Source organism: Chanodichthys erythropterus, chromosome 21, assembly GCF_024489055.1.
Source record: "Chanodichthys erythropterus isolate Z2021 chromosome 21, ASM2448905v1, whole genome shotgun sequence".
Classification (NCBI taxonomy): domain Eukaryota; kingdom Metazoa; phylum Chordata; class Actinopteri; order Cypriniformes; family Xenocyprididae; genus Chanodichthys; species Chanodichthys erythropterus.
This window is the reverse complement of record NC_090241.1, coordinates 19,962,909-19,986,757: the sequence shown is the minus strand read 5'-3', so window position 1 is coordinate 19,986,757 and position 23,849 is coordinate 19,962,909. Positions and strand designations below refer to the sequence as shown.

Genomic DNA, 23,849 nt, shown 5'->3' with positions numbered 1-23,849 from the left:
AAACGTCTGGGACATATTTCACTCCAAAATCAAAAGTAACAAAAAGGAAATTATATTCTGCGTAAAGAAAATTAAGCTTTTTCATTATGATTTTTTGTGCATTTTGACATTATTTTCATAAAATTCAAGCAAACCATTCCCTTTTTCAAAAACCTTGTTTTATAATCATTTTGCATTTTTTTTTTTTTTTTGCATTTTATTTGATAGGAGAGTGTAGATTTTTTTGACAGGAAGCCACTGGGAGAGAGAGGGAGGACGGGATCGGGAAAGGTCCTCGAGCTGGGACTTGAACTCGGGACACCTGAAGCGCAACCGCGTCATATGTCGGCGTGCTGCCCACAAGGCTATCGGCCTTTTTTATTATATATTTTTTTATACAAAACCTTTTTTTTCTCACTTCTCAGATTTTTTCCCCCTCACTTTTTTCGATAATGGGAATTTTAGAAAACAATTAATTGACCTTTAAATAATTGTCACAATGCAAAAAAATGTAATGGTCCTTAAATGACTTCTAATTCTTTCTGCAAAATATCTTCTTTTTTTTTCTTTTTAATTGGGGTGAAATATGACCCTGACATTTCTTTCCTGAGATTCACCCAGTTATGTACATGCAACTTGTGAGCATTTGTTTCTGTGTAAGTGGAATACAATACTACAGCATACTTCATGGTTCACACAATTTAGTCCCACACTTCTGCTGTTAATATTCTGTAAATGTAACCACTGTGTATCACTAATGTGTCACGTCGGCAGTAATGACGTACTGTTGTTGTTCTGTTTGTCAAGCTTACTCACTCTGTTACAGCAATGTGCAGTCCAGTGTACCCCAGCCACAGCCTTTTGACCTTTCTGTGTGGCACACCCATTCACTCATGTCATGTGGTTGTTTCCCTCCAATCAGAGCGCTGTCCTTAAGCACAACACAGTAAACTTCGGCATGCTGTACTCTGGAGGCTATGCTGCACCGCATGCCAGCAGAAGCATGACAATAAACTTTTACAATAACACAAAGCATGAAAACCAAACAACTCAGTGGCTACCTCTACCAAATGTGAGTATGAAGGACTTCAGCCCCAGTTTCAGCATGAAGAAGTGCAACTTATATTAAAAAACCATCTTCTATTGAAGACCTTCTTTTTTAGATCTATCTCTTTTGAGCGGCTTCTGCTTTTACTTCTCGAACAGTGGTAATATTATCATTTTAGCACATTGTGTTGTATGGTATAATAGGCTTTCTATAAGGCAGACCATCTAACACATTTCACAGTTTAACACTAATCTAACACTTCACCTGTTCTGACTTCCAGGCTAGACACTGTCTCTCACTGTGATGTTAAACATATATAGGTGTTTTCTGTTGCATGTGCTCAGTCTTTGTGTTTGGTCTATACACTACAGTCTTCCTCTGTCTTTAACTCACAGAACAAAGCAATCTGTGACTGATTTCTTTTAACGCAAATTTGTCTTCTTTGTAAATTAGTTTTATTATGTATATACAGATATACAGTGTGCTTACATCTTTTTTAAGAGCCCAAGTCTCTGGATAGCATAGGTTAAAGGCCCCGATATACTTCAAACAAAATCGAAGAACGAACTGATGTGACTTCATTTCGAACAAAATCAGGCCAAAACGAAGTTCGTTTTGTGTTCTTTTTGGAAGTTCAAAATGGCTTGCCAGCTCCAGCTGGAAAACACCTTCATACTACCATTGGTCCGTGACGATAACGTAATAGGAGGTGTGCGCCGAGGCTCCGCCTTTACTCGCGTGGAGCGCTTCTTTGAATCATTTCGTCTGTAGAGTTCGTTGAGGTAAAATCTCCGTGGGTAAAAACATGAACACACTGGATAGCCACTTTATAGTACAAAATGAAGTTGTGTTTTGTTTGATACTGTAAAGCTTCTTGATTTTAAGCAATCTATTCAATAAAGTGCTATACAAATAAATGTGACTGGAGAGCTAATTTGCAGAGCTCGTGCTAACATACACATGTTATGATCAGACACTTTTCTTATGCTTTCCATAAAAATGCTTGCAGTTTTCTCATTTTTGTTGTGTTTATTTTGTTACTGAGTAGAAAGTGTACAGCATATATTTACATATTCATCTAACTGTCGCTCTCAGCTGTGTGAGCGGTGTCAGATGTTCGTTTACAGTATATCGCTGGTCACGCATTTCGAACTTCGTTTGAAATATATCGGGGCCTTTAAGTATGGCTGTAAAGTCCTGGTTAAGTATGCCAGATTGCAGTAGACTGCTGCATCCGCCACAACCTAGCACTCAGATGCCTGTTGCACGAAGTAAGCAACAAACTTAGCAGGGTTAGATTTGTCAAAAAAACCCAAATCCAGCCCATTTTAGATCAAGTTCAGTGGGCTCACAATTAGGCTTAAGCCTTGTCTATGAAAGAGCTTAAAGCAACACCATGGAACTTTTGGTGCTCAGTTAATAAACAAAACTGCATGCGTCTTGCAGAAGAATATTCTAGCCAGAGCAACTTCTCTCTGTTTATGTCTATGACGAGCCACAGAGGTACTGGGCTACTCCGCAGCGGTGCCGACACGACCAGTCAAAAATAGTCAGAATACAAACACTTATTATAGGTGTACTGTAGTGATTCAGGATAAGACAAAAACACCTTTTGGAAAATGGATTCATGACGTATTGCTCATTACATACATTTTGTAAAATTTGAACACAAAAAAGTTACATAGTGCAGCTTTAAATAAAAACATAAGCTTAGTAAATTTTAAAGCTTTATTATTTCTTAAGCTTTAATTTACATGTATATATTTATAAATTAATTCAAAAATGTAATATTAGTTGTAATGTTGTAATTAGTAATGTAATGTATTATGCTTATGTTTAATGCATTAAGGACAATTTAAATTATATGTGATTCATATTATATTATATTATATTATATTATATTATATTATATTATATTATATTATATTATATTATATTATATTATATTATATTATATTATATTATATTATATTATATTATATTATATTATATTATATTATATTAGCCATGTAGTTTGAGTTCAACGTATGTTGGAACTGACCGACGAATTGGGGATCCCCAACGTACGTCTCTTTTCCCTCCTTCGGGGAACGAGGGTTACATACGTAACCGAGACGTTACCATTGCGATGAACACCAATAAACCAAAAAACAATTAACCTTCTTGTGTCTGAAAAAAAGGTTGCTCAAACTAAACTCAAACTTTCCTGGGTAGCCATTGAAACCAGTTTCGTGCAATAGGCCTAGAACCAACTCGCAATATGGGGAATTCTGCCATTCAAAATGCTTTCAGCACAGATTTTGTTTTGCACCGTTATGTACTTATCATAGTGTCTTTAATGAATCGGACAAAATAAATAACATTAACAACAGACCCCAAAACATTTTTAGTCCTTAAATTGATGAAAGCATGTGAATGGAAGCTGATAATTGTGTCCTTCTCATATTTCAGTTCTTTAAAACGAGCATATTTTTATTTTGGCAGTGTAATTTTAGAGCACTGTTTTGGATTCTGCTCACTGATAGCACTATATCCTTTCAGACACCTTCACAACAGAGCAATATTTTAGATAATGGACAAGAGGTGGTTTCCCCAAGTAGTCAGTGGGCCCCATACTCACTGGGACGAAGAGACGTGCCACCAGAGAACATGAATGTCATCAAAAAGGTATTGATTAAAGTTATTTTTTAGTTTTATTTATTTTTTGATACAGCATTTTGTTTGTCGTACTTATTGGTCAAAGATTCCGAAAGCCATTAAGGCGATTATTGTTACAAACAAGCTTTATTGAATGTATTCAGAATGCTGGAGATATAAAATAAAACATTGTCAAAATTACGATTTTTTTTATCATCAAGTTTTATGAAGTTTCCTAAAGACCATGTCATTTGACTAGTTTCACAATCCCTCCTTGTCTCGGTAGAACAAAATGATCACTACCTAGTCTCAGATAATATGATAAATCCTCAGCAATCACTGTAAAACTTTCTCACCTCTAAAATAGCTTTCATAAGCTATGCTGAACTGAAATGATTCATTGCATTTGTCTGGATCTCATTATAGTTTTATTATTTCCACAATACGTTTTTAGAGAGACACCCACATGTCTCTGTGTATTAAACCCTGTCATGTTCTACTCTTTAAGTTTTCTCTGGCTTAACCTGTTCTCTGTGAGATAGACATCTCTGTTGTATCGTGATTGCCATGTTCATTTTTTCAAATGCCAGGGTTAATTACTACCTGCTGTCGTGATTCATTTCACAACGCGTGTTCCTGCTTGGTCTCCTTAGCAACCTCAGTCTATTGGTGAATGTCTTTAGGTTGTCGCTCAATATTGTGGAACATTTTGCTTCTGCTGACACATTTAGTGTTGTGTAGAAAAGTCTAATGTAATGAAAATTAAATTAATTAATCAAATAAGGAAATCAAAATGTCTTGAGGGCCTGTGTAGCTAATACATGTCTCTGTTCCTGTGATGATATAAAGGCGCTTGCCAGCTGTATGTACCATTCATTAAACATTTGCTTGATGTTTGCCCACAGCCTGGCGTTCACAATCCCCATCAACAACAGGGGATGATGATAACCTCAGCCACCCCACCCCACCGGACGGCCCGTGACCAGCAGTATGAGGGGGCCATCAACAAGGTGTCCATCCAGCAGTACCAGTCACCTCTGCCCATGCCCATCACCACCACCAGCCCCCGGCCTCAGAGCGCCCGCTGCTTCATCCAGACTAAAGGCCAGAAGAGCATGGATGGCTTTCCAGAGCAGGTACCATTGATCAGAATAAAAATGCAAAGACAGAAATGACCAATTGCAATTCAGTATGCAAATGGAAGCAAGAAAGAAGACCAATCAAGATTCATGCCACAATCATGGAATATTAATCAGTCCCTCCAGGATTTTACAGGATTTTTTTTTTTCTGATTTTTGTGGCCTAAAATGACAGAATTTGCTGCAGCTTTTCTCAAGATTTGTGCCAATATTTGCGGCATTTCTTGTTGTTTTGCAGAGAAAATATACCACAAACATTCTTCTAACACTGTTATTACTTCTCTGACATTGAGAACAATTGCAGGGCTCAGGAATAACATTTGAGGGCAGTAGCACCGGTGTGCCATTAAGTTCTACAGAAGATGGCTCCAACAATTGACAGAAAAACACTGAGCATTCAGTCGAGATGCAGATAAAAATAACTTTTATTACTATCATTCCTAATTTCTAAATATAAATTACTTAGACATTAGGAATGTATATGTGTATATGTGTGTGTGTGTGTGTGTGTATTAGAATGGCTAATAAGCCAATACGTGCTTCTCTGCAACCATCTACTACAGTGGTAATTTAATGTCTTTTTTATTTTTAAATAAGTGTTTGATTTCCTACATTGTGAAACGTTTTGTAAACTAGTTTTATAAATGTGGACAACCTATGAAGGATGAACAAATAATGTTTTAGTCATCACATTAAAAATAACTTTCAAATGGGGTAATACTTAAAGCTTTGAAGTGCTGAAAAAATTTGTGTGAAGCACTTACTGTAAAAGTGCTTGAAAACATTAGACCCTTTCTGTTAGTGTTTCTACATTAAATCCATGGTGAATGTTGGTGATTTGCGTTCTCGTGGTTTTATTGCAGAGTTTGGTTGATTTTGCAATAAATTCAGCGATTGCAGAATTGCGAAATCCTGGAGGGACTGATTAATAGAGTGTTTCCTTGTTCAAATCATCTTCTTCTAATGACTAAAGGCCCGTTCACACCAAGAACGATAACTATAAAGATAACTATATTAACGTAAACACCAGTGGGCAATATCGTTCTGTTTATTCTAAGCATGTTCTTGTCGGTCACTTTAAATGCTCGAGCTCATTACAGCAGGATGGATTCTGATTGGCTGCCAATGATTTTATCGTTCATCAGCTACATAAAATCACTCTTAAAGTGATTCCAACGATATTGTTTCTCTGTGCCATTATCGTTATAGCTGTGGTATGAACTCTTTAATATTGAGAACAATTTTTAGAACTATATTGTTATCTTTATAGTTAAAATTTTATCTAAAATTTTATAGTAATTTTTTTTCTTGTGTTCTTTCGTGCACAGACAACAACGTTGTCAAAACAATCCTCGTTCACACAGATCCACGAAAACAATTTAAAACACTGTATTATGCATGCCAGGCCAGTAGTTGTAACTTTTGGCGATGTAACTTTTGGGCAAACGTGACCTAATGGTTAGGGAGTCAGACTGGTAACCTGAAGGTTGTGGGTTTGAGTCTCAATACTGGCAGGAAATGAATGAGGTGCCCTTAAGCAAAGCAGCTATCCCCCAATCGCTCCCCTGGCGCCACAGCAAAAAATGGCTGCCCACTGCTCCGGGTGTGTGTGTTCACTAATCACTACTCCTAATGTGTGTGCGTTAAAGGATTAGTTCACTTTAAAATGAAAATGACCCCAAGATTTACTCACCCTCAAGCCATCCTAGGTGTATATGACTTTCTTCTTTCTGATGAACACAATCGGAGTTAGATTAATAAATATCCTGACGCATCTGAGCTTTATAATGGCAGTGAACAATACCAACGAGTGTGAAGCTCAATACCGCCTTCAGTATTCAACTTATGAAAAAACGTAAAACTTAGCGTTAGCATTTTGAACTGCAAGAGGCGTTACACTTTCTTCGTAAGATGAATAGGGAAGGCATTCTGGCGGAAGCTATATATTTTACTTTATAACTTGTTAAATATGGTTCACTGCCATTATAAAGCTCGATGTGTCAGGACTGTGTACCATACCTGGCCTTCATATGTCACTTTCAACTATGCTCCTATAGACTGAACATGTAATACGCATGTCCATGACATCACCGTTTTCACAAATTCGCATTTTTGTAGTTTCCTCGGAGGCAATAACGGAAGTGTTTTCAAAAAGTTTGCATTTTCAGTGCCCTAAAACGCCATTGTCATGTAAATTAACAGTAGCCTGGATGCCAGCCGAACTTAGCCCCGCCCACAACATTATGAGGTTGGGGAGTTCGGTCTGGACTCGATCCGTAGAGGAGTAATTATGCCCCAACAGAAACTGGTCGGACCAATCACATTTGTCAGGGCGATGAATGACAGATTATCACCAGAAACTTAATCAACCACGTCATCAAAGAGCGCTTGGGTTTAATTAGTTTACAACAATGATGGCTGTTGTTGAAGAACTGAGATGTGTAGATTCCGCCATCACGTCCATTATAGAAGATATCGACAGCGCATTAATTGATAAGTACTCCGTGTATACTTATTCTTTTTACAACACCGGCAAAGATTGTTTACGCTCATCTTCTACTAGTTCCAGCATGTTCCTGCATTTGAGTTCTGTTGACAACTATGCGTCGCTCAACATACATCACTTACTCTGTAGCTCTGATTGGTTGTAGGTCTATCCAATTGAGGTCTTTCCTGGATCGGTTGAAATACGCCCCCATAATCAAAGCCCAATGGAGCAGTATCAGACTCATATTCAAACTAGAATTGAGTATGACCACGTCAGGCTAAATTAACAGCCAAAATGCATTAAAATTTTAAATTTTTAGCTACAAACGGTGTTGTGTAAACAGCCCCTAATCACTGCTTTCAAATGTATCTGGGTTAATGTATGTAGTCTTAGGGGCCCTAAGACTACATACATTAATCCAGATACATTTGAAAGCAGTGATTTCATTTCAAAATGTTCTCTGTCCACATTACCGTTTTCCAGAAGTCTGAAAATGCTTAAATCATCTTACTGAGATGACATGGAGAGACCAGACATAAAGTTCTCATGCTATACTTCTGCCACGGTCATTTTATTTGGAAAATATCTCACCACTTACTGGTACATCTAGGTTGTACACAAAATCTTCATTCCGCATATGGTCTAAAATGCGATTGCTCTCATGTTTTGCAGAAAGACAGCAATTTTCTATTATCTTTGCAGGAATGTAATATAAAGACTGTTCAAAGAAACATTTATTTTAACAATACTATGAAAATGAATACTAGGCACAAAATGCTGGTAAAACCATAGATATCTAAGGGTTCAATATGTGTCACATGACTAAACATGCATTGTTGTTTTCGAATACTTCCAATTTCAGAGTCCACACTACAATGCGAAAACAGCATTTTCAAATGTATTCACTTGGACATGGATCTGTCTTTCTTGGACAAAAGCGCCATCTTAGTGTGGATGGAAGGCCAAAAACGTAGAGAAAAAAGATGTTTTCTCAAATGTATGTGGATTAAAATAGGGTTAGCCTAAAACCCGGATTTCTGTTTTATTTATGTTGTTGACAGCTCTGTGTGAGAATTGAGAAGAACCCTGGCCTTGGTTTCAGCATCTCAGGGGGAATCAGTGGACAGGGGAACCCCTTCAAGCCCTCGGACATGGTAAGACCATTTCACTCTCTGTTTTAAAGGACAGAGCACAACGTAGTATGCTAATTTCAGCATTTCATTATCATAAATTGCATTAAAACAATGCTTTATATAGAACAAAATCAAAGCTATCTCTCTTCAGTCAGCAAAGTGTGTCTCTCAGTAGAGTTTCCATGGAAACATGCGCTACTGCAATGCACAACCTTGCGCACCAGCTGACTGCATTACCTTTTAACCTTTTCATGTCTTGGCAACATTTGGTGACAGTTAAAACAAAGTGTTTTGACTCAAATGTTGCTGATATTCATTTAGTATATGGAAAAAAAGGATATTCTACATCTGTTTCATGTGTAAGTAGCTTGAATGTATATTAATACTATATTGATTAGATAGAAATTGTTTTCTATTAATTCTTTTTTCCCCATAAGGTTTTTAACATAGCATTAAGAGATTGTTTGTGTTGTATATTGTTGCTTTGGGGATGAATCCCTGTGAGCCCTGAAGAAATGATGTAAAGTTTGGTGGACTCTCAATATGTGGTGTCGATAATAATAAGACTTGATATGTGTGCACATGGTGCATACTGATGGGTCCCACATGTAATTAAAATATGTATGCTTTATAATCTCTGCCTTAATTTCAGCACAAAAACAGTCACTAATGGATCCTCTAACTTTACTCTGAAAAAAAAAAAGAAAAAAGAATCATATAAGTTTTACATTCGCTTTTCAGTTTAACACTTGCATTTACTTATTAATTGTAAATGGTAATTTTATAGATAAAGACAATTACTTTTGTGTTTTTGAGGAAAAAAAGAGAGAGAGAAACCAAAGAAAATCTAAATCCAGATTAAACGGCAAAGATTCTAAACCATAGTCACCATGTGGTTCCTAACCTCATATCACTTTTGACTTATAGGGTATCTTTGTTACTAGGGTACAGCCTGATGGACCTGCCTCCAACGTTCTACGACCAGGGGACAAAATTCTGAAGGTAACACTGTTCTCCATCACATTGTCCCAAGAGTTGCGACAATGCATCCTCCGCCACACTGCCAGTGGAGGGCTTTGCATGTGGCATTAAATGTCCTATGTGTATGTGTGTGTGCGTCTCAAACAAGTGAGCATGGACTTCTGTTGTCATGTTTGTCCAACTTTGACATGCATTATTGTCCTCTCTGATTTCAAAGAACAGACTGTTATAACATTTCAAGCTGCCACATGTCTTAGAAGTCAATTTAATGGCATGAAATAATTATATATTTTTACATTGAATTATGAATTTTATTTATCAGATATTATAAAATGAATGTAAATAAGCGAAACTAATCAGTACAACCAACTACCTCAATTTTATGTTTATCTTTGATGCAGATTGAATCTGGTCTTTTCCAGTGTACTGAAATGTAACCCATCACCTCCCAATAAAATAACTAATTAAAGTGCCCCTATTATGCTAGTTTAAAGGTTCTTAATTTTGTTTTGGAGGTCTCCTGCAATAGATTAACATACATCAAAGGTAAAAAAAATATTTTCTCATAATATACATTGGACATCACCCCATTTCTAAGAGTCTGAAAACGGTTCATTAGAAGGGTGCATTCACACTTGGTTCAATTGCCTGATCTGACCCTGAGTTCGATTGCTTCCCCCTCTCCCTGCCCCTACTGGACTGTGTTCAGATTATATTATTTGGGTCCGAACTGCAGTTTGCATCAAAGCAGCAGCTGGTAACCCCATTACTTGGTAATGATGGAGCAGGAGATGGCGGCAAAATGCATAGCCTCATTCACCTCACTTTTATATTTTTGATTTTGAACTGTTGGTTTTGTTTCCAAAGCTTCAATACATAACGGCACTTGCATCTATCTGGTCTGAATGTACTGTAAATGTTCTAAAGAATGCTGAAGGTGAGCAGAAATGACATATACAGCTCTCTGCTTGCAGTGCGTCAGTCACACTCATCAGGAAAGTGAGTGAAACACACACAAACACATTTTTATAAAATCATACATCATTAAATAGTGGTTTACTTCCGCGATTTGTGTTAGTATTAAGTCATTAAGTCAACCGTAAAGGAGTTCACATGAACCGTACCCCAGACCACCCTTTTAAAGCGAATTTGTGTACAGTTTGCAGGTTCACACCCAAGTTCGGAAAACAGCGTTCACATTATCCAACGAACCGAACTCTGACATCATTCGAACCCAGGTGCACATCATAAATGCAAGGGTGAATGCACCCTAAGTCTCTCTAAAATTCTCCTTTCCACGAGTCTACTCTGTTTTTATTGGTCAGATGACCTAGGGCCCTATTTTAACGATCTAAACGCAAAGTGTAAAGCGCACGGCGCAGGTTCACTCAGGGCGTGTCCAAATCCACTTTTGCTATTTTAACGACGGAAAAACGGTCCGTGCGCCGGGGCGCATTTTTGAAATGGGTTGTACCTATTCTCTTAATGAGTAATGGGCGTAACGTTCAATAAACCAATCAGAGTGTCATCTCCCATTCCCTTTAAGAGCGAGATGCGCTCGCTCCATGGCGGATTGCTATTTACATGCCGGAATTTGTTGGTGGAAAAGCTGAACGCTTTTCAAGCGAAGAAACTGATCTGCTCGTGCGCAAAGTTAAAGCATGCGAGTAGATCATCTACGGGACAAGCAGGATATAACATTATATATATTATAGAATTATATATTATATAACATATAACATTATAAAATACACTGACTTATTAAACACACCGATTCAACTGAGGAATTCAACGAGTGATGTTTTGCTGAAATTACCTGTTAAGTGGCCAGTCAATCTTTCAGTCGTCTGCGTTGGATGCAGGCTTTCAAATAGCTCTGCGCCATCAGTCAGTTAATATGTGTGTGTATTGGCAAGATTGTTCAATTAATTAGCCAGTTTCGTTCATCATTATAAGTAGTAATAGGCTGAATTGAAAATAGGTATCCTAATTCTAATACACACAATGACTATTCATCATTACATTTTTATATTTATGTAGCCTACACAATAATATTCTTTTACACTGTAATCCTTTTGTTTTTAATATTTGGCATATTTGTGTGATGCGTATCCCTGTGTGTAATAAGCAAAGTCAACGAGCACTGTGGACGCGCCCAGAGGCGCAGTTTCTACCAACGCGCTCTAACCAAAAAAATATTGCGCCACTGACTTTAGACTTTAGACCAGGTTTGAGTTGGTCTATGGCGCAGTCTATTTTCAGCTCCTTAAAATAGCAATGCGCCGGCAATGCGCCTGAACACACCCTTTTTTTAGACCAGCACGCCCATGGGCGCACTAACTGGCGCAAATGCATTTACTAATTTAAGGACGTGGCGCTGAACGGGAAAACGCAAACGGCGCCGGACGCAAACTAGCAAACACACTTGCGCTGCGCCTTGCGTCGCATTGCACCGGGTGTATTATAGGGCCCCTAGTCTGTGTCAGAAACAAAACTGCCATTACCATATCCGAATTTTAGCTCCGGAGGATTCCTCAACACTTGTATAGACATTGATATGCAAAGTGGATTCACAGTACTGAAACAGGGTCGACAACACAACCCAAACTCTTCCAGGCCTCAGCTACAACTACACTGTTTGAGGGCGGATAGACATTGTTTGCAGGCAGCTACTGAAGACCTTAGTGCAAATTTGTAACATTGTTACGTTGGTATGTAACAGGAAATGGAAAAGCAACACTGGAATTGCTGATGACTCATTTCAGCAGTCCAGAATCGATTGATTTTTTCCCCCACTGCATGGAAAGGTAATATTTGAAAAAGCATAATAGGGGCACTTTAAATAAAATATATATATTATTTGATTAAAAATTAAAAAGAAATACAATAAAAAAACAATATTTAAAGTATTATTACAATTTAAATATATATATTTTAAGATTTTTTTTTCTATTTTAAATATTTGTAATTTATTCCTTTAGTGGCAAAGCTGAATTTTAAGCAGCCATTTGGTGCTGAATTGGTGCTTAAGACACATTTCTAATTATTATCAACATTGAAAACAGTTATGCTGTTTAATTATTATTATTATTTTTTTGTTTGTTGTGGAAATCATGTTTTTTTTTCTTTGATGAAAAGAAACTTATTACATTTTTAAAAGTATTTATTGTCATGTTTGATAATTTGAATGCATCCTTAGTGAATAAAAATATTAATATTAAAAAAGTATTTAAAAAATTACTGACGGCAAAGTTTTGAACTGTATTGCGTGTGTATACAAATATAAAAATTGTATATGATTTATTTCTGGACAGTAACAGGAAACTACAAAGAAAAGCACATGTCTAAATTACTATTCAGACAGTATCTGTCTGTGTATTTTCCATAAAAGCAAAGTGCCTGGCATTGCTGCCTGTATCTACTGTATACAGAGGCAAGCCAGGCTCTGTGTGCCTAAATAACTTTATGGGAAGTTATTGGGCTGTCTCTGGTTGTATGTGTTGCTGTCAGTGTACACCACTAGAACCATCTGCAGAAAGCAGCTCCTTCTCTTTCCACAGATCCAGTGAGTCTAAAGACCAGCTTCTTTCCACCTTCTCTCCTTTTACAGCATGATCTCCTGTGTGCATCTCTCTCTCTTTTCTCTCCCTCACAGTGTATATCTCTTTATCCTCTTTGAGCTAGGCCTGTTCCCAGCCCTCCTGTGCTGCCGTGCCTGTTCCTTGCTCCCTTACCCTCCCTCCCTCCCTCCCCGCCTCTCCCAGTTCATTTTGTTTACCATGTGCTTCATTCTTGCATTGCAGGCCAACGGACATAGTTTCTTACACATGGAGCATGAAACAGCAGTGTCTCTTCTGAAGAATTTCCCGAAAACTGTGGACTTGGTAATCTTAAGGGAGAGCACAATATAAATATTTTTATAGCTTAAAGACTTCTCACCCAGATGGAACACAGGAACTTGTACATCATCTTTTTATCTAGGAACAATTTTGCCAATTGCTGGACCAATGGCAAATTCCAGTGCCAAATGTATACTAGAGGACATATCTAATAACGTTACATATGGCTTACACATTCTACACGAACATACATTTGTTGAAATCTTTCGTTGATGTTGTTGATATTCTTCTTTATCTCAGCCTGTGGCTGTAAGTGGGTGCATTTTTTCCTGCTTATTTATATGGCGTATTATTTTGTACCTATTTTTCCTAGCAGCTTTTCGGTTTAATCTTGGAGCATGAAAGCACATCTGCTTTTAAGGACATTTACCCACCATAACACTGCCTCAACTTTGTAAATGCCTTGTGTAAATATATACATTTACAACTCAAATGTGATTAGAGCATAGAATGTGAATGAAAGACACATTGATGATTTTCTAACACACTGACGAGTTTTTGTAACAATTTACAAGAGATATCCTTCTCATGAAAACGACAATTTAGGGAAAACAAAACGTCCCCTTTTAACATTCTGTATTTGCACAAATCAAATGAGAGAAAAGATTCCCTAAGCAATATTTCTTCCGTTTTTATGGTTTTCCTGCAGCACCCTCTATTGGTATTCATGGATTTTTCCAAGCTCAGATCAGGGTGGGTCTTACTCATTCGCTATAATGTGAATGTACATTTCCATGTTCTTTGAATTTGTTTGCTGCCAGGAAAATTCATGCACATGTGGCAGTTTATCGGCAACACTTTTCTATATAAAAATGTACTTTCATATCACATGCTACAGTTTAAGTGGAAGGCAAAAAAAAAAGCTTAATTCCAGTTGCTTTGTTGTTGTTACGCTGCTTTAAGGTTTTTTAATCTTTTTTTTTTTTTTCTAAATGGAACAACAAAGGGAATTCCTGTCATAATAAAACGGACTAGATACAGTGTACACATGTAAGGCTTTACTGATTAGAGCATGCTTTCACTCTTAAACTTGTTTTATTAAGATGCTTATTAGGGGTCTATGTGTTTTGGACAAACTGTTTTAACATACCTATTGTTTTACATCTCTTTTGGCATTTTTTCCCCCCTTTTAAATCAGTCATCATTGTGATAAACAGTGCCATAATATTCCTCCCAAATAAGAAAAAAAAAATAAAAATCCTGGGCATGTTTCAAATGTTGCTAAAAATGTAGCATTTAAAGGGAGGAAATGCACTCTGAAAGACCCCGACACAACACCCACTGCATTTAGCTTCAGAGAAAGATTGTTGAGTATTAAAGATTATTATGGATGATGCAATTAATTATTCAAATACTATTGTGAAAGAACATTTGATAATGATTATTTTTACTAAATGTTTTGAGATAACGGTTTCTAATATATTGATATTAGCTATGCTCAAATTGTTAAATTTTATAAAGAACACAAAACCAATGTATGGACCGAGAGTTGGATTGCGAGGGAAGGAAACACTAGAAACAAATATGTACAATTCTTTCTAAAGTAATTGTGAATTTGTGTCATAAACATATATGTATATGAATATACAAATGGTCATTTTTGTATGTGTTTAAAGACCTATTGAATATAAAAGGTAATATATGGTACTATTCAGTCTAATTGCAGTATTGATGTAAATAACTATGAATGGAGACATTTAAATAATTTATTCCAATAGATTGTGAATGTACTTAAAGCTTTCTGCAGTATTAAGACTTACTGAACTTGAATGCCGTTTCATTTTTGTGCAAAAAGTAATTATATCTAGAATAAATTATTCAATTTAGTTCAAAAGAATTAGTGACAATTTATCATATCATTTATTTGCACATGCAAGTTTACTCCTTCCAATTTTTTTCTGTATTACCGCAAATATGTAATTGATGACATATATTCTGTGTCTAGAATGCATTTTGCAGATGATATATGTACATATTTAAAATAAATTTTAGTTACAAAAAAGTAAAATAACAAACCTGTATAAAAAGGAGAAGAAAGTCCAATGCTGTTCAGCAAATATTGGAGCCATTTTCGGCTTTGGAGTACAGAATTTTTTCAGTATCTAAGAGGTGTTTTGAATAATGTATCTTTATTGTACAAATAATAAAAATGTCACTATTGTTACTACTGGTCATTCTGTGGTCCTTTATAGATGATAAAACACAAACCAAACTCTTTATTTTTTATCATTTATTACTAGTGCTTTCATAATGGAAAATATAAACATTCACACTGAAAAGCAATTATAAAGTTTAAAACTTGAACACACACCTTTTTTTTTTTTTTTGTTAATTTGAATGCCTTTTGTCTTAATTTCATTACAAAGCATGCCGACGGTTTATTTATAAACAATGTCAATACATTATTCTGTAATGATTTTACAATGTCACTTTTAAGGGTAAAGTGGCAGTTAAGATCAATTAAAACAAGTGGCAGGAAATTCTTGTATTTTTTATACGGTCAGGAAATGCAAATATCAGTATTATGGCACAAGAATTGATCGTTTATCACCAGTGGTTGAATTTACATTAAACGTGAAAATTATGTTGGAATACGACTTCGGAGATACTCAAGGATAGCATCTGTTCCTTTACTAAGGATGGCAGCTCTTGGATTACGGAAAGGATTCCCATCAAGCATTAGAGCCCTAAAGACATAAGATAAATCATATGATCATGTTAAACTAACAGGCTCTTTGTCATGTTAATAGTAATCTGTTTTCCAGAGTTTTTGTCTAATTGGAAAGACAGCTTTTCAGTTGAACAGTTGTACAGTACGTTTGTTCTCACTGCCTCGTTTTCATTAAAATATGGATTCTACCCAGACTTAAGTCCTCAGTTTGCTAGAATCAGAAGGAAACATCAACCTCACCTCAGACTGGTACAGTTGCCAAGTTCTGGTGGCACTTGCATGATATCATTGTTGGACAGATCCAGAGTAGACAGCCTATTTAGGGTCTTCATTTGGACAGGATCAATGCCTCCAACTTGATTGTTACTGATTAAAATGGTCTCAAGGGATGAGATGCGGTACAGCACATCTGGGAATGACTTGAACCTAAATATAAATGTACATAATAGGGGTGTAACAATATATCACAATACAAAAATGCAACAATATGTATCGTGGATAGTGACAATATGTGTAGTGCATAGTTCACTCAAAAAAATCAAATTTACATTGTTTTAGTGTCAGTACTACATTAAACTACTATATATAATGTTGAATAATGTATAATGTTGCAATGGGGGAATATTTGTGGGTCCTGATAATGCAAATATCTTGTTACCAGTAAAAAAGTGGCCTGCATTATTTTAAATATATCTAGTCAATGACAGAGTGCAAGAATATTCGTATTTTTCTGTATTTTCAGCTTCAGAATCATGAAATATTTGTATTCTGGTATCAACATTGTCCTGTGCATTGGGTTAGCAGCACCAAATCCAAGCCTATTCATTTCCACCCCCAATATAATACCAAATGTAGCATTTTAATCAATGGTACATTTTTGTTAACCTTTTACCATATGTCTTGAAGTATCGCAATATCTATTGTTATATGTATCAAAACGTGACATGAGGGTATCGTTACATCCCTAGTAAATAATGATTTAGACCACAACAAACACAGAAACAGTGATATTATATATTTAGTTACAATTTTGTGAGAGTGGTAATGTTAGAACTTACCTATTAAAAGACAAAATAACACTCCGCAGCTTGGTTAAGCCTTCCAACTCCATTGGCAGTGAGGTCAATAGATTGTTTCTTTAAAAAAAAAAAAAAAGATAATATATATATATATATATATATATATATATATATATATATATATATATATATATATATATATATATATATAAAATTTAAAAATTAATAAATTAATTCAGTGCACTTTGCTGTTGTAAATTATGGTAAGATGTCACTTTTAAGTGACATCAGAGCTCTTATTTAGAGCATTCAGTATTTCATTCAGAGTCATATTCATTATTTATATTTTGCTTTAAAGCAACATTTATCAGAATACAAAATATCTGAAGTCAAAGATCTGTCCTTCAAAAAGTCAGATCATTCTAGAATTTACCAGCCACAAGATAATTAGTTGTGTTTTCCTTTGTGCCATCTTAGAAATACAACACTATCGAAAGCAGAAAAATTTTGCTGGTGTGACAAAAACAATTGAGAACCACTGAATTACGTAGGAGAATGAAATCTTGAAATTGGAGCCTTAAAAAGGCTTAAGGATTACCGGAGATCTATCTGTAGCAGCTGTTTTAGTTCGGAAAAGTCCATTGGAATGGTCGTTAGCTTGTTAAACCCAAGATTAATGTCAGCCAGGGTGTCCTTTAACTCCATAATTCTGCAGGAAATGAGAGAATACTTTTGAATAAGCACTGTAAAGTGTTCAGTAAATCTCCATAACGCTTCTAATGAAATGGAATGGCCATGGCTGTGCTGTACCTAGGTGGAACTGCCGTCAGCTGATTTTTGCTGAAGTTTACGTTAGCCACAGGACTATCGTCAACTGCGTCAAACACTTCATCGGGAATGGATCCCTCCTGTTTCTCGCTAAGAAAAAAAAAGGCAAATCTTCACTGTTAAATACACAAATTCCTGGTCTCAAAGTTGCATATGAGGAATTTTTGTTACCTGTAGTCTAGTGTTTTCAGAGTTTTGATGGCATGTACATTGATTTTAGCTTGGCTTGGGAGAGTCATTGCTGTTTTTGGCTCTTCTTTCAAGCTCCCATCAGGTTGCTCTACATTTCAAACGTGACAAAAACCCATAATGATGTTACAAAGAACCTTCTTTGTCTTTTTCATAATGGATAAATCAATGATAATTTAAAAATTATATTATACTATTGATGTTAGACATACCTTGTATTCGACTTCTGAGATATTTTAGGAGTTCACCAGTGCCTTTCTGCAAAGAAGATACTGTAACACTTTCTGATGCATTTCAGACTTTTCCGGAGATTAATAAGAACGAAAGAGGACGGAAATTTGTTTAAAGCTGTGATAACACTCACAGTCAGAAGGTCTCTGCGGATTGTCCTCAGTGGATTGCCCTCCAAAGCCAAAAACTTCAGCTTAGGTAATGCGCCAAGTCCACATGGCAGACTGTTTCACAGAAGAGAGAGACTTTGTATGACAACAGAAGATATTTCAAACACTGTTGACCATTGACTTCCATAGTATGGACAAAAAAACCCACTGACTTTTCTTAAAATATCTTCTTTTATGTTCCACGGAAGATAGAGGATGACAAAAGGGTGAGTAAAGAATGACAGAATTTTCATTCATTCATTTACAGTATATAATAATCACTATCCCTGTAAGTCATAAGATAACTATCCTTTTTGGTCATTGAACAGTCATGCTAAGGAACAGAATAAAGAAAGTCATACATGTTTGGAACTTTATTCTACAAAAAAGATAACAAAAGTAATTCTTATATGTTATCAGGGCTCAAATGTTACAGTATACATGGAATAACATATGTCCAGCACCTGCTGATGTCATTGTTAGTAAGATCCAGGCGTTCCAGGCCTTGCAGTAGGGTTATTTCTTCAGGAAGACTCTTCACCTTGTTATCTCTGAGCTCTAAGAAACTCAGAGCACTCAAGTGCTTCAAATGGTCTGCCTCCAACACCTCGATCTGGTTGTTCCCACAAAAAAGGTCCTTTAAAACATATAAACAGCCTTGTGTTAGTCTTTCTCTTTTAAGACATTCATAACTTATTCTTTCCACATCAGTGGTTTTGGTTTACCTTGAGTGTTTTACAGCAGGGCAGTTCGGGAAGATATCGTAACTTGTTGTGTCTTAAGTAAAGCTGCTCGAGGGACTCCATCTGAGCCAGGACAGGAGGAATGCTCTCTATTTGATTCCGCGAACAGTCCAGCATTCTCAGGTCTGTGAGGGTTAATAAAAGAAGGATGAGTTCACGGGTTAACCAATAAACATGATTCACATCTAGTCTACTGCTGTCGAAGCATACTTTTCATTTCACTGATGGAAGGAGGGAGACTCTGGAGCTTGTTGCAGGACAAATTCAATTTCACAAGACTTTTCAGGTTTGCTAGGCTTTCTGGAATATCCATTAGATGATTATTGGAGAGATCCTATCAGAGGGAAGAGCACGAAAGAAGTAAATAATTGGAATACTAGAGTACATCACAGCAATTTTTTTTATATTTCTAAGATATAACAAATGATAATACTGCAGTGGATTACTTCTGATGTACACTACTGTTTAAAAGTTAAGGGGTCAAGATATTTTTTGAAAGAATACTTATATTCAGCCAGGACACATTCAATTCTCATAAAATGCTGTTCTTTCTATTTATTAAAAAAAAAATAATAATATTGCAAAATATGCAACAGTTTACACAAAAATATTTAAATAAATTTGATAATATGAAATGTTTCTTGAGCAGAAAATCAGCATATTAGAATGATTTCTGAAGGATCGTGTGACACTAAAGACTGAAATGATGCTGAAAATTCAGTTTTGCATCACAGGAATAAATTACATTTTAAAATATATTTAAATAACAGTTGTTTTTTTTAAATTGTAAAAAAAAAAGAAAAAAAAACAAAACAACTGTATTAATGTTTTTACTATATTTTTGATCAAATAAATCGAAAACTCTTCCAGACCCCAAACCTGGTAGTGTATATCTATGTAAACAAAGATGTTAATATTAATATTATTTGAGGAACTAGGCTTTTATGATGCTGTTGGAAGGTTATATGGCATGCACTGTAGTTTGTTGCTAGTCAAGACAAAAGGTCAGTCACTTACAAGGTCATCTAAATTAACCAGCTGCCCCAAGTCCAGAGGAATCTTTTTGATCAGATTCTGTTGCAGATGCAGACATCGCAGGTTTGTAAGCTTCCAAAGACCCAAAGGTAATTCTGTCAGTTTATTGTGACTGCGGAGAGGACCAGGTATTATGGCACAAGGTCTACACTTTAAATGGGTATATATATTGCTTTATACATAGTGTTGCCTCCATCAGTACCTCAATATGAGCTTCTGTAGTTGCTCTAAATCTCCAATAGAATCAGGCAGTGAGCTTAGTTGATTGTCATGGATCTGGAAAAAGGCAAAAATTACAATTAACCTGTTAACTCACCCCACTTTTTTATAGACATGCACTATCAAAACTTAAATGGTTGTAATTCAAGAATACTTTGGAATACAGACATACTGTAAGACTGGTCTTGTTTTAAAGATGAAATTTGGCAGATTATTGTAGAAGTGAAGTGAAACAGAAAAAAGGTTATAGAAGTTTAAGTTTATGAAAATGTAAAAATGTTATATTTTATATAAAATATATATTTTACAAAAGTTTTACTCTAAAACTGCACAGAAATCAAAGCCAAAACAAGTTGTGTTCCAAATTTCAGGTTGATATCTCAAGAAATGAGCTTTCAGTAAGATTTTATTTGGGCGCAGTACCACACTTTTTCACTAGATGACAACCAAGCTCCATTACTAACCATATAAGGACGCCTCCATTTCCATATAAGGATTGAGTGATCTGAACCATATACTTCCATTATTTTCATACTTCATACATTTATGAAGTAGACATCCTATATAGAAGTAGTATGGGAAGTTTGGGAGAATTTGATATGAATTCAGCCTCTAATAAAAAATTACAAACATGTATGTGGGTTATAGATCACCGCCACGATCATAAATGTATTTTTTTTTTCTATTAAAAACATTTTCAGACCTTTTTTTCTAAAAAAAATAAAAAAAAAAATAAATAAAAAATGAATGGATGGATGCTTTTTTTTAACTCTTGATATGAAAACAAACATGTTTCAACCAATCTGTAATGTTTTTTCATGTTCATTGCTATTTCAAAATAAAGGTCTGAACATGCCTTATGAGTATGAAAATATGCTTGTTGCAAATTGATAAACTACTGCTCCTCTGTAATTCATTTTGAACATCACCAAATATAAAAACTACAGATTCTAAGCTTTCAAATTATATATAGTTTGTCAAGATTAGTTTAGGTTTAGTATAGGATATTACTATTTTAAATATGTAATGGCTGTGGGCCCAGTGACAGTTAACAGGTTAAAATACTAAGACTTTAATTTTTTTTTTTTTTTTTTTTTTTTTTTTTACATTTTTCTGACATTTTTGACTCACTCAAAAGTTATGCTGATACTTTATATAGAAATTTACTAATATTTACTAATGGTCTTAGACTTGTGGACCCCACTGTATATATAACATAATATAATATAGCATAATATAATAATGTTACATTGATTTAACCATAGTAGCCATCTATGTACTTTTTATTTATTATATTTAAGACAAAATAAATAGAATAAAAAGTGTTGTCTTACAGTTTTTTTTTTTTTTTTTTTTTTTTTTTGTAATAATACTCTCAAACAGAATGAGATGTGTGTAAACCTACATCCAAGACAAGCAGGGCAGGGAGGAGTTTGACATCTTCAGAGAGACTCTGGAGTTTATTGGAGGACAGCAGAAGTTTGGTCAAATCTGCCTGTTCCCACCACCGATCTGCAGCTCCAAACGACACGTTCTGCTGCGCCTCCTCAGGTGTGTCTATATTCAACCTCCACACACTCTGAGGAACTGAACCCAAATACACGATCACACTTAGTTAATGGAGAAACTCACCATGGTAAACATGGTTTCCCCCAATATACCACTGTTGTTTTTACTGTAAGTAATGACAGATCTCTTTCAAACTTTTTTTTTAAAGAAAATTAAACAAAATCTTTGTCAATTTCATTTCTTTTTCCATGACATTAATGACAAATGTCATATCTGCAGTACTGTATGTCGGCGCCACAAATGATGGTTGCTTTTGTGAGGTTAGTGCACTGAAGTGGAATAGTGTAGTTCCAGTACTGTTACCTTCAGTTAGACCGCGCCCGGATAGATTGAGCTGTCCGCTCTTTCTAGCAGCTTTCAGTAATCCATATGGGACAGGACAGTCTTCTTTCTCCTGTCTGAATCCTGCTCTAGAGTCCACATGTGCTCCTCTTTTGAAACGAGACATGAATGCGGCGTTATGCGTTTAAAACACCTGTAAACGTGAATGAGGTTGTAGTGTTGTGAAGTAAACTATGATAAACTATAACATACTTCCCTAAACATGGCCTCCAATTTTTATAATAAAAGTCCTAAGGAATGAAAGTAGTTTTCTATGTGGCATAAAAATATGAAAATGAAAATAACTATTACAATTAATACTATTATTAAATATTACAATATAATAACTATATTTCAGAGGTATCAAAATATTTTCTAATAATATAAATATTTCTTATATAATGGAAACCTTTTATGATTCGTTTACCCTTAGAGATACAGATAAAAACATTAAAACGTTAGCTCCAAATAGTTTTGATGTTCATTAAAAATTGTTTTCATTTTTTTTTTTTCTGTATTGTTACAAATGTTCCTCCATTTGCTTATGCTGTGTTATAAAGCTTTATGGATGTACAGTGGTATCCAGTATGGTAATATAATCAGCAGATGGTGCTACTTTATGAGTGAAAGACAACAGCTGTTGCAGCCATTGAGATGATGACCACAATAAAGAGATGGATTGATATAATTAAATGTATACATTAATTTAGATATAAAATGTATTTGTTTAAATATATTCTACTAGTCATGTTAATATATATAAATATAAATAAATAACATCTATTTGAGGAATAGCCTATTTTGAATCTAGTTCAAGCTTTATGTATAACTGAAAGTTACTTGTATAAAAGAATTTTTATAAAACAGGCATTTAACTTTAGCTTTTCAAAAGCTTTTGGGAGGGTTAAAAGAGATATTTACACTTTTACAACCCCAGCTAACAAAAATATGGTCTAAGAACATTTTGCTAACATTCCCATTGTTGTAAAACATATGTTTAAAAACGTTCTTGGTTATGCCAACGTAGGAAACATTCCATTTGATCATTCTGCAAACAATTCTAGTTTTGAATGTACTTTAAACATTCTGAAACAAGTAGTAACATTTGAAAAATGTTAGATTAATGTCCAACTAAAACGTTTCAGAAAAAAAAAAAAAAAAAAACATTTCATGAACAACATATAAATAATGTTTTTGCGCTAACGTTTTAAGAACATTATTAAAGACCAGATAACTTCTGAGAATGTTCCCTGTTAGCTGGGAATGTGCTTCTTCAGGAACGTGTGTTGGCTTACAGCATGGCACTTAAAACTCTAGAAAGTATCTCCTTCAAGTTCAGTTTACAATATGACTTCTTCATAAACTTAACAGGAGAATAACAGATCTGTACTAAAATGAAATTAGGACATCTCCACATAATGCAGGTCAAGGAAAATACAATTTTAGAAAAAAGCCAAATTTTATGATGCTTGTTTATTTAAAATAAGAGACAGTATGTTGTAATACTTGAGCAGACGCACTGGCCTGGCAACTAAATATTAGTTATATCTCAATCATTTCATTAAGAAATC

At 35.2% G+C, this 23,849-nt stretch overlaps 2 protein-coding genes across 5 annotated transcripts in view; one reads left to right on the top strand and one right to left on the bottom strand.

Moving 5' to 3' along the window:
* Positions 1 to 15,394, top strand: part of lrrc7 (leucine rich repeat containing 7) — an 87,849-nt gene extending 72,455 nt beyond the window's left edge. For 2 of the 4 annotated variants that reach the window (XM_067373819.1, XM_067373818.1), the window contains 6 exons: positions 902 to 1,051; positions 3,569 to 3,694; positions 4,570 to 4,800; positions 8,353 to 8,445; positions 9,352 to 9,426; positions 13,209 to 15,394. In XM_067373819.1, coding sequence (XP_067229920.1) covers positions 902 to 1,051; positions 3,569 to 3,694; positions 4,570 to 4,800; positions 8,353 to 8,445; positions 9,352 to 9,426; positions 13,209 to 13,316 — 783 coding nt within the window. In that variant the 3' untranslated portion in view covers positions 13,317 to 15,394. The remainder of the gene's footprint in view (positions 1 to 901; positions 1,052 to 3,568; positions 3,695 to 4,569; positions 4,801 to 8,352; positions 8,446 to 9,351; positions 9,427 to 13,208) is intronic. The other 2 variants (XM_067373821.1, XM_067373820.1) reach the window with 2 other exon arrangements.
* A 117-nt stretch (positions 15,395 to 15,511) lies between these two features.
* Positions 15,512 to 22,455, bottom strand: lrrc40 (leucine rich repeat containing 40). The gene is made up of 15 exons (XM_067373659.1): positions 22,261 to 22,455; positions 21,794 to 21,975; positions 20,372 to 20,445; positions 20,152 to 20,281; positions 19,345 to 19,468; positions 19,117 to 19,259; positions 18,856 to 19,028; positions 18,376 to 18,466; positions 18,224 to 18,269; positions 17,994 to 18,102; positions 17,805 to 17,912; positions 17,593 to 17,703; positions 17,034 to 17,111; positions 16,216 to 16,401; positions 15,512 to 15,991 (listed from the first exon to the last, which is right to left on the bottom strand). Exons 1-15 carry the CDS (start codon positions 22,403 to 22,405, stop codon positions 15,886 to 15,888), a joined length of 1,806 nt encoding a protein of 601 aa, XP_067229760.1. The 5' UTR covers positions 22,406 to 22,455; the 3' UTR covers positions 15,512 to 15,885.
* Between the last annotated feature and the right edge of the window lie 1,394 nt (positions 22,456 to 23,849).